Source organism: Cryptotermes secundus, unplaced genomic scaffold (genome assembly GCF_002891405.2).
Source record: "Cryptotermes secundus unplaced genomic scaffold, Csec_1.0 scaffold181, whole genome shotgun sequence".
NCBI lineage: Eukaryota > Metazoa > Arthropoda > Insecta > Blattodea > Kalotermitidae > Cryptotermes > Cryptotermes secundus.
Genome location: NW_019723906.1, coordinates 3676060 through 3687975, shown reverse-complemented (window position 1 = coordinate 3687975; position 11916 = coordinate 3676060). Strand labels below are relative to the sequence as shown.

At 41.3% G+C, this 11916-nt stretch overlaps 1 protein-coding gene across 1 annotated transcript in view; it reads right to left on the bottom strand.

Annotated features, from left to right (window-relative positions):
- Window positions 1-4431: 4431 nt before the first annotated feature.
- LOC111862003 overlaps window positions 4432-11916 on the bottom strand; it is a 21413-nt gene continuing 13928 nt past the window's right edge. The window contains exons 5-8 of the mRNA XM_033750528.1: window positions 9124-9209; window positions 6864-6999; window positions 6047-6175; window positions 4432-4466 (exon numbers count right to left, since the gene is read on the bottom strand). Of these exons, the coding sequence (XP_033606419.1) occupies window positions 6054-6175; window positions 6864-6999; window positions 9124-9209 (344 nt within the window). The 3' untranslated portion in view covers window positions 4432-4466; window positions 6047-6053. The remainder of the gene's footprint in view (window positions 4467-6046; window positions 6176-6863; window positions 7000-9123; window positions 9210-11916) is intronic.

Genomic DNA, 11916 nt, shown 5'->3' with positions numbered 1-11916 from the left:
TGTGTAAGATCTAGAAAAACCGAAAGTGAACGGAGTTCATGGAGGTATGCCCAGGACCACTGGGGCTGTAGTGCCAAGGAAAAAAAAAAAAGAGTAAAAGTACGACAGGCATTTTTAACCCGGTACTGACCTAATCCTTCCAGCCGCATTGTGGACCTGAGGTCCACTCAGCTTCTTACAGAAATGAGTACCGGGAATCTTTCTTGGGGTAAAGGGCGGCCGACGCGTAAGGCCGACAACCTTACCGCCAACTGTGTGCGAACTGTCTAGATAATGTGGGACCCTCGACGTCTCACAACCCTATGGGCCTTCACGGCCTGTTTAGAGATGAAATTGAATCGTCATCTTCATGGCCCGGCCGCTTTATTCCCAGGAAATAATTCAGCTGCTGGATAGGAGACTGAATGAGTCCCAGAGCAAGCTGACGGAGATGATGGAAAATTTTCTGTGCATGACGGGAACAGAAACTTGGTCGTCCATCTCGCAGATAATTAACTATCGGAGGCAACTATTTTACTTTTGTTGACAAGTGGGTAGATTTAAGTAATGAGTATACTGAATGTACTCAGGAATTCCTTCCTAAGTATAACTTAATGGAGTCTGAATGAGTTTAGTGCGTTTCTATTCTAAGAAATGGGTCGTATTTAAGATAATCAATTTCTTTCTGTCGTTAAATGATTAAAGGGTTCAGCTAACAATTTCAGCCCTTGTCATGTACCAGTTTCTTACACATCCGTCTTTGAGCTTCCTGTTTTATTTGTAGCTTATTTAACACCACAGCGCGGCCAGAACAGGACGACACTAAAGAGCCCTATTCATGAAACAACGGAACCACGAGGAGGTAGACACTCAACTTCTTTAAAGAGAGGCAGTGTAAAGGACCCGAACCAAATTGGTTCTACAAATTTTAACAAAATCTTTTTAAACAACATTTGTAAATAAACTAATTTCAATAATTTATAAATATTTTAATATATTCATGCACATAGTTGTAGTTGTTAGAAGATTAGTTTTTATTTTCACGGCATTGTAATGATATTGTATTCATATTGACCAATCACATCGCAATAGTAGTTTCCGCCTGTATTCATATATCCTTCTGAAGATGGTCTCTCAGACCGAAACATGCCAAGGATGAGAGATTAAAAGGGAAGGAAAAAAGATCATCAGTCACACTGGACGGAATTGATTAACCTTTTGTAATGTTGCTGGTGTCACGGACAAGGATGAACTAAATCATTTTATTGCGAATGATAATGAATTGAAAAGGATCTGGAAGGAGTGGTCGTGGCGTTATTTGAGGCACTACACCGACATCCACCTGGAAATATTGAGGAAAACCACGAAACGCTTCAGTTAGACAGTCGGTAGTCCGTATCAGATTCTAACTGCAAACAACTAGAACAGGTCAGAAATATTACCGCTTGTGCGAAATTGCTCGGCGAGCTTCATGGAAATTTTGGTGGTGTTTTGGAATGATACGAACTACAACTTGATGCTTAGAACCCCCCAATACCACATTTCGTTGAAATCCGTTTAGTAGTCTAGGTGTTATATGCGGATAGACGTGCCGTCCGATCTTGATAAGAAAGTGCACCCTAGGCTAAAAAACATAAGTGTCACATTTGACGTTCTCACGGCCATGATACACACTATATTCTAGAATGCGATGACGCGTAGTTTGGTAAAAGTCAACCAACGTTTCGGAGGAAAATATCATCTCCATCCTTAAGGTCGAAGATTAAGTCAAATATGAAATCAGAAAGAAAAAATGTCAAATTTTCCCGGTTTTTTGTTTACTTTTAGGCCCTGGTGGAGATGACTTGTTCCACCGAAACGTCGGTTATCTTTCTTGACTATACGTCGTTATATCTTAAGACGGCACTGTGGAAATTTGCCGATGATTTGGAGGAACTTAATGCCTCTCTTTAGGTTTGAAACGTAAAGCACTGCTTCATGCCTGATTACGTGACTTACTCTTCGATCCTGAAGAAGGCAATACACTCCTTTGAAACACTGATGAACATCTACTGGACTATACGGCGTCAGTCGCAGATGACAATACTCTTCACAAAAAAGTTGTGTGAACAAGAAATATAAGAATCTCATACTCTCATAACATAACATGTGGATGGAAAAAAAAAAGTCTTACAGCATAACACATTGCGTAATATAACTAGAACTTCAAAATACACTTACTGGGAAGACAAAGTTTCTCAAGGCGCATCAAGTATTTTGTTAGTCTTCATTGTCGGCGTTCAACAGGCGCTGTAAATATTTTGCATTTCGCTTCAAGAACTTTCGAAATATAAATTTCGGATGAACCGCGGAGAAACAGTTGTTATCGCTTGTTGGTAGTATAGGACTGCACCCAGACGATCGAAAGTTACTGAAATAGGCGTCCGTTCAGTGTTGAGTCACGAATGGCCTGACCCACAAGTGACCGGCTCTAAGGTGGCCGAATGCTATATGATACTAAGATCAATACAGTTTCTATGTTGTACAGATATCGTTAAGGAGCTGGCAGGCAGATTCACTGTAACGGTGTACTCCAAGGCCTACATGTGTTTTCAGAATGCGTCTTGCTCGCTATTCTAGACACCACACGAGTTATTATCGAACATTATGGACGATTGAAAAGTACTCCTGATTCTTATTAGGGAGATCTCAGGTTCAAAAATCGATCTTAAAAGGCGAGATATCCTGACTGGTACTCTTTCCTTTCTTTCTTCAGTCATTCCAAGCAACTTCCTTTCATATTCCTTCCAATTCATTATTCAATGAAAAATTTGCCGATCACAGTGGCCGTGTGATCTAACGCATGAAATGTCTTCGTCCGCGCCAACACTGCGATCGTGGACTGGAGTCCCACTTGGGGGTATGGACGTCTGCGTTTATTCAGTCTGCTTGTCCTGTGTACGTAGCGGCCTTGCGACGGGCTGACCCCCGTCCAAGGACTTCTACCGTGTAGTAACATGAACTCTGTTTCAATTTCGGCCAGGACATTGATAATTCTGTCCGAGATTTTATATGGTTTTCCTCGATGCCTCAATTACGCCATCTACTCTCCTTAACTTACAGAGATATTTTCTTTCCTTGGCACTACAGCCCCAGTGGGCCTAGGCCTACCTCCATGAACTTCTCCGTTCACTTACAGAGATATACTTACCATAAATTACACATCACGTTGGGCACTACCCATTACCTTAGTTAAATTTAAAATCATACAAGGCTTCGAAAGCTGGATTTGCTTCCATCATCAGATACAAGAATGAGAAGGATTCTATTCAGATGGGTTCATTATACACGTCCAGTTTCGATCACTGAGCTGTCTAAAGGGCCCAGCTGAATAGGATCCTTCCAATTTTGTTATCTGATGATGGAACGAGATCCAGTTCCCGAAACGTTGTATAATTTTAAATTTAAATAAGATAATTAACAATGTCCAACACAATTTTATAACAGACCACTGTGGCCTGTGGATCTCTACATCCACTCCCCCATACGTCTTCTTGGCATAGCGCTTAAATAAATATGCACATGGACAACTTATCATTCTCGCAGACCTTCATGTTGTAGGGTCAATTTTTCGCATAAATGTTAATTACTCTTCATTACATTTCACCATTAATATCAAAGTAAGGTTGAATTAATGACCAGAAGCCACAAATACACCAAATTAAATACAGTATTTTATTTTATGCTTTCTTATTATAAGAATGCATTTCTTTATTCAGAAAGTCTTACAAAAATTAATGTCTGATGTAAAATTAGCAATTCATATATCAACGTACGTTCAATGTAAGGCACATTATATTTATTATCCCAACCTCGCCCCAACGGAAAGACAATTAAAATAAACATGTAAATAAGCAGGTATATTTGACGGTCTGCGAAAATCACATTTTATATATATTCACGCCAGTGTTACAACAAATTGTTACATTACTGTGCTACTTCAGTTATTAGAGTGGGTTTCATTTCTGCGACAGCGTATTTGAGTGGAAGTCACACACAACCGAGCGAACCAATAGAAGACAAGAACAGAATAACCAGCATGGCCCTGAAATGGGCCGTTTATGCTGGTCTAGGAGGAGACATAGGAGAAGTGGTAAGGATGTGCTGAACCGCGAACCGATGTGTATGTGAGGGAAGTCGCGTGCCTGAATATTAGAGTGCAGGGGAGTTTTCCCGCACTTAAAGCACAGGTTCGCTTCACGGTTGCGCTGTTCAGGAAATTCACTGCACAATGCATATAACGTTAGCTTGCACGCCACGAAGTTCAGAGGGGACATATACTACAATAACTACCAAAACATTTATATAACTTGGAACTGGCAATATATTGACATGATACCTCTTGGAGGCCAGTGTGGGTCATGCAGCTTTCTTACATGAGATGGTTTAACCACACTTAATACCGATTTTTTTCCGGCACACTCCAGCAGCAGGAGGCACCGGTCATCCTGAAACATGAAACAGCCAATGTCGGTCGCCTTGTAAGACTGCAAAACAACGCGACAGCTCAAAAATTCTATTCTGCTTTCAGAAATGTATGGCATAAATCCATTCCTAGAATCCACCCATTTCTAGTCAAGATATGAGACACGTTTATGGTAAATAAAATAAAAAAGTAAAGTTTCCCTGTCTTTCACACTTGCTTCCTTCCCCAGTTACGCTGCCTTCAAACCCTTGTTAGTCTCTTTGCTTTTCCTCATACCCAATCTGCAAGTGAAACAGTCACTCCAGGGCCACTGTTTATTTACTCTATCACTCCTAAGCTCTCTATATCACCCACTGCTCTTTCACAGCCATTATTACTCCCATTTATTTATTTTGACGGCCCTTGCAAGGGCCTCACATTCTTTGCATTTCTCCGATTGCTTCGCTTTTGACTCCTACCCCACCATTCCCTCTCCTTATATCATTAACACCTCTCAATAGCATGCTATATGTGCCATAGTATACTTGATGAAAGGCCAGGCATATTCCTAAGAAAGAAGACTGTGATCGCAAGGGTTCAGTTGGGGGGTGGTGACTCTGGCCACGAGTCTCAAGGGGCCTGGCGCCAAGATAAAATGACTGGCGGTAAACCGCTAGTCGTACAGTAACTCTGACTGTGACACGCTTGGTTTATCCTTCTTCCCTGATGACGGGAGCAATATGATCATCCGAAATTCGTCAAACTACCACCAGATCTCTAGGAGTCACATCCAAGAAGGCAATAGCCACTGCTGTGAGAACCTAACCTTCGTTCTCTTGCCTAACAGTTCCGCTATCCGAACAGATTAAAATAGTTACCCACGTTAAAGAGGTTACGAATATGAGGTCCACGTTCAGGTTTGATATAAATCGTTTTGAAGTCTTTCCAACGTTCCGGTAATCATCACAGCTGTTACCTTTACAGTATGAAAAGACAACGATAAGAAATTTTTCTGGAAAGCTGTAAGAACTTCAAAAAAGAACAGACGGAGACCCGAAAAATCGACTTCTCACTTGGCGCCCACCCCTAGAAACTACAAACAAGTGTGACGCTACAAGTGGGTTCAACTAGCTTAACAGGCATGGACTCTTTTGTTACGTTCTTATGCCTGGAATTTACTGTGTAGCTGGAAGAAGCCATGTATGACGTTGAAGGTTTCCCAACTTTACCGGAAACATTGCAGTTACCATCTTCCGGGTGAATTTCGTTGGAGGGGGGGGGGGTCAGAAGCTTCTATATGGATCAGACGGTGAGTTAAGAGCTGGAGGTGTGGTCCGACAATGAAGAGGGTGGGGCGTTATTCAACAGGGTGTGATCACATTTTGAATAATGTGGAGCTAAAAAAATGTTTTGGAGACCAGGTGTTCATAATATTGGGTGAAATCAAAGTGGACCCTAAAACCTTCATCATCACATATTTTCCCCATTACGGGAACGTTAAAAGATTTTTCCCATCATGCACTTGCATACATTCCTTTAAATGTGAGTGTTCTGCTAGTCCTTCGCATGTGTGACACGATTTAAATATTGGTTCGTCTGCAACCAAAGCACTGCGCTACTCACCGACAGCTTACTGCAGAAATACTGGCTTGATGTTCGTTTCTTCACCCCCGATCAACATGGCGGCGTGCTGTCCATCCGGTAAAGTGAAGCGGTAACTCCTCACGACCAGCAGGAAGTATGTGTACAGCACTGAGGACATATGAAGGTTAGACCCAGCAAATTTACGTTTTCTGTACCCAACACATTGACTGGTTAATTTATGTTATTTATGTAAACTCAAAATATTAAATGCATTTCGATTCTACGATGTTATAGATATCTAATGTCTTCGAAGGTAGTTCTGGTCCCAAAATATGCATTTCTTTAGTCTGTCACACAAATGTAGAAACCTATATAATCTTTAACATTTCATTATCACACTACGCAACAAAGAGGTTAGGTTATATCTGAGGTTATGAATCTTCAATTACGGTAATACCAAAATTCGTCCTGTCTAATTTCCACCCATATCCCCTTTTGACACGTGTCTCTAAAATCCAGGTTAATATTTCATTGTATCTTCTGGGTTTCGAAGAGATTCTAGAAGACATTTCTGCATCAAAATTTTATACGTATTTATACTTTCCGACGTACAATATATAATGGTCCTACTAACAATTTATACTCCTCTTAAGGTAAGAATATAAAGCACATCCAAATCAGTAAAATACAATATATAAGAATTATTCATTTAAGAGTAAAACCGGGTGAACCGTGCTGCATTTATTAGCAAACAGACAAAACTTACGTAGGCCTGCGTGACAATATATACCTTCAATTGCTACCGACTACTGGTGCTGTGGAAGGGCGTGAAACTCTTAACTGAGACTGGACTTACCGATATTGACGAATACTGCAATTTGGTAGACCGGACTGAAGGGTACCCGGAAGAAACCGATTACGAATCCCAGGATGCACAGTCCCAAGAGGATGGTGTAAGACACAAGCCAGGTGAGAAGAAGACTTCTTCTTTCCTGGCACGATTATAGCATACGATTATAAAGCTGCCGCTCAGGATAAACCAGAATCTCTAATTATAATAGCATTTTCGGTTTTGGGTTGGTTTTCAAAAATAAAATCAACCCAATATTCTGATGTCTGTGTAACACAAAATTCGCACAACTGACCCTGTCAACACAACAGAAAGACACGTCTGAAAACCACTCCAAAGATATTTTGTTTGAATTCTTGCTTTCAGTTAACTTCAAGAAGTTGATTGTCTTATAAATAACCAATCACAGATATAATAATTTATACTGAATTAATTTTTGCTCGAAATTGAAGAAATATGTATTGAAATTACTAATCTAAAAGGTAAAGGTATAGATGTCCCTGCGCTTAACTAATTAAGCATTACGCCATGATAACCTATGGGGAGTGGATGTATAGATCCATATTTTCTTGAACTCGGCACTAGTTGGGGGGAGAGTAGTCAGCTTCAGGCGCCAGCCGCTTTACCCCCGAGGAAGGAGCCGCCGGTACCCATTGTATACGAGGTTGGGTGAACCCCAGAGCCAGTCTGGACCGCACGGAGAAGAGAAAATTCTTGCCACACAGGGACTCGAACTCCAACTACTTCGTTCTTCAGCCCGTAGCCATTCGCTATACCAGCTGAGCTACTCATTTGTGTTACGATAATTAACTGCTAGATAAGGGATTTGGTGCGGTGTGTTATTACACTTATGTCTGCAGATTTAGAAAGTTTTATAGTCCAAAAATGACTGCAGTCAAAATGAAACTAAGTTATGTCAGGCAATATGGATTTCATTAAAGACTTCGACGGTTCATTCTGAAAGTGGGGTGTGGTCAAGAAACATTCAGATAGCCTTCAATCAATTATTGTGGCAATGGAAGAAAACAAATGAACTGAAATATATCATGGAGAAATGCGTTTTAATTTAACATTCATCAGTGTAAAACTTTGTAGTAAGTAAATTCCATGTCCAGGGCCGCGCCACAGCTCAAGCGGTTAGTCGCTGGCTTCCCACCGCGGTCTGGTCAAGTGGGATCTGTCGTGGACAAAGTGGCGCGGGGGCAGGTTTTCTCTGAGTACTTCGGTTTCCCCTGCCAATCTTCATTCCACCAATTGCTCCACAATCACCCTCACCTATCATCTGGAGCTGGTACAAAGGCCAGAAGTGGCCGCAGCACAAGGGACTTAGTCCCACCCCACTAGCAATATGGAAGAGCCATACAGTATTTTGTTTGAGATAAAGTAAAAGAAAAAAAATAAAGTAAAGCTATCCCTGTAACAGGCCGTGAAGGCCCATAGGGTTGTGAGACGTTGAGGGGTCCCACATTGTCTAGACAATCGGCTCAAAGATGGTGGTAATGTTATGAGCCTTTTAGGATAAAGTAAACGAAATATAATTAGCAGAATAAACATGGCGGTCTACGACTGAATATTTCGAGCAGAGGCCCATCTCTTTTCCTTCGAAGATTTTTGTTTTCTGGAATGTGATACCGTGTAGTCCTGTAGACACTGACTGAAGTTTTCGAGAAACCTCATCTCTCCATATTCAGGGTAGAAATACAGGACACTATCTCTCTCCTTTCGATTATTGCATTCTCGGACTCCGTACATTCTGGTGGAATGTCATTAAAATTTTCGGATTAACCCGCTGCCCCCTTCTTCACAGTAGAACTGAGTAATTCTTCTGGCCTGAAGATGGAGTAAATGGGCTTCACAGTATTGTATCCCACGACAAAGTAATACTGTCACAGCTGTAGGATCTCAGTATCACATATTTAGGTTTTACATCTGTAAGGGAATGGCTACAGTCTCATATTAGGGGAAGAATTTGACAAAGAAAACAGATACTAATACGAGAAGGATTGTAATGAAACCTTATCAACATAGTGCAGTCATGGTGTAACGGTAACAGTAGAATAAGATGCAAATATGTGATAATGACTGGGGGGGGACGATAAGGAGAAAGTTAAGAAAATATCATTATTAAGAGTGGAACTGTTTTCTCGAATGTGAGGCCGAACAGTCTGGTAGCATCTCTGGTGTGTCGGTAAATATCTACCAGAATACACGGCGTCACATACCAGGAGACAGCACTCCACATATCATTCCCACGACAAAGCAGTACCTTGCTCACTCCCAGAAGCAGCAGACTGTTCAGGACACACTGTATGGACGAGCCGACGAGTGTTGATATCAACACTAGTTTGAAACCTGTAATTTTAATAAAATGTGGTTACTGATTTTCAGATGCTTAAAGACCTTCTTTCGATGTACAAATTATATGGCTTCAAGCGAGAGGAAGGAATGTCTCGAATGGTAGAAATATATTGAAATAATTTGGAAGGAGATAAAGGTAAAATTGTCCCTGTGCTTAAATATCATGCCATGGCTACGTATGACGGTAAGAAAATATCGCTTCATGCATTATTAATCTGGCAAGAGATGGTCAATTTCATGCACCAGCCTTTATAGCCCCATGGGAAATATCCTCTGGATCCACTGTGCAGAAGTTTAGGTGGGCCCATGTGTCATAATATTCAAAAGTCAACTTTCAGTGTATTCATCTAAGGAAACTGAGGAAGTCCACCTCTGTTTGCTTGCGGGTACGCTTCCTTGAACTGAACCCATTACCTTTCAGTTATAATTCCCAGCCTGCCCGGGATTTCGTAAAATTAAATTGTACGCGGTTTTAAGACAACGATTCTCAATCATTTGCATCTTATAGTACACCGGTAATATTGTAAGAAAAAAAGGTGGGGGGAATTCATTTATACTCGCCCCCAAGGATTTTTTCTCTGCAGCTAAGCAAATTTCAATACTGTAAACGAAAGATGCCTCGCTCTGTCACCTGCCACGTGCCTGTTCATAGATGGCGCTCCTGCATACCTCCGGGGGAGAAGATACATTTATGGGAAGGTTAGTAGCAGGAGAAAACGGGACAAAACAAGAAGCCTAGCTTCAAAGCCCCTTCAAGCACCATGAATCCCACGTGATGTCATACGGGACTGCAGTCGGGCCTATGTAGTGAGAAGCCGGCCTCTGGCGTATTGCGTTACATGTAAACACAATGCTTAGGCAACGAAGCTGTGAACACGCACCCTTAACATTATAAGGCCGTGTTTTATGTAGGGTCCGTGCAGAGGAGTTACCGGCGCTACAAGTTCAGTTCTCGGTAGGACATAGCCATGGGAAGTTCGTAGTAGTAGAAGAATTATAACTCGGAGTGTGAGGACTTGGACGTGTGATTTGAAGACTTCATGTGCGCTGTAGTGTAGCGAAATCTGAAGTGTGACAGTTACAGGTCCTATGTTAAAATTCGTCACCACAAAACGAATAGGGAAAACTTTGCAGAGGAACAGCCATTCTTGACATCTTTTACCTAGCAACGATTTATGTGAGCAGACGCTTAAGACGTTATAATTATAGTAATCCTTAGAGTATTATAGTTAATTGTAGTTACAACTTGGGAGTACCCAATAAATCTATTCCCCCAAAACTCGCGTTATTAGTCACTAATACACGTGGCAGTATTAATCATCAATAAATGTTACTAAATTTGAGAGCTTGTTCCTCTCCCATCCCGCCAACCGTCGAATCTAATCAGCGGAACGCGTCCCAAGGGTAGAGAAAACATCGCAGTTGAGGTGTTTAGCGGGCTCTTGTGCACACCTCTATAAACACCTTTACTAAGTAGATGGACACTTTCCTTCTCATACAGCAAGTTTCTTTCGAGATACTTTCACGAAAATCTACAGAATTTGCGCGAAACACTTCTTAGATCCCATATTTACTCCAAAATACAAATGTGACACATTCAAGGCAGTAGTTGCTGATGTAATATATTCATTTAAGTTACATTAAATTGTTCTTACAGAATCTAGAAAAGATCTCGAGGTATGTACAGTCGCAAGGATAATCACTAAGTACCGTATTTACGCATGTATAGGCCGCAAATTTTTTGCCAAAAATTCAAGAGGAAAACTGGGGTGCGGCTTATATTCGAAATATTCAAAATCACACTTCATTTAAAAAAAATTATATTCATAATTAGTAATATAGGGTGTTCTACTCCTGAAATAGTATTCCAAGAAAATTATTTTTTCTTTAATTTCTGTCTGAAAATTGTGCTGCGGCCTGTACATGCGTAAATACGGTAGTTTAATCACAAATATTAACGCCTTCCGGACATTTAAAAAATGAATTGTACAATTCTGCTGTATATTTGTCGTAAAACTCCATTTGAAAGCAATCAGTACTACCTTCTGAAATGTTGCACCCCACCTTACAGACGTTTCGCAGTTCCCTACCGCCTCTGTTTTCAGGGACTACATGTCTAACGATGACGCAAGCGGTAAGCAGAACATTGCAGCGCGTTTTGCTGCTGTTTTCTTTTCCTCGGTTTAATATTTAACCCTTGGGATGGAGGCAGTATGCTGCCCCGAGCAGCCAGTAACATCTCAGGAGACAGTACTATTCATATCTAGCCCCGTGAGAACCTCAAAACTCACCTCCTTTTTTTACTTGTTTATGAACAGAACCAGTTTATATTACACATGGAGCAGATACCTGAACGGTATGGTTACACTGTTTTCCCATCATGCATCACTCAGTTGCTCTCCACTGTTTGCCCATCATGCATCACTCAGTTGCTCTCTCCACTGTTTTCCCGGCATGCATTACCCAGTTGTTCTTCACTGTTTTCCCGGCATGCATCACTCAGTTCCTCTCCACTGTTTTCCCGGCATGCATTACTCAGTTGTTCTTCAGTTTTCCCGGCATGCATTACTCAGTTGCTCTACACCGTTTTCCCGGCATGCATCACTCAGTTGCTCTCTCCACTGTTTTCCCGGCATGCATCACTCAGTTCCTCTCCACTGTTTTCCCGGCATGCATTACTCAGTTGTTCTTCAGTTTTCCC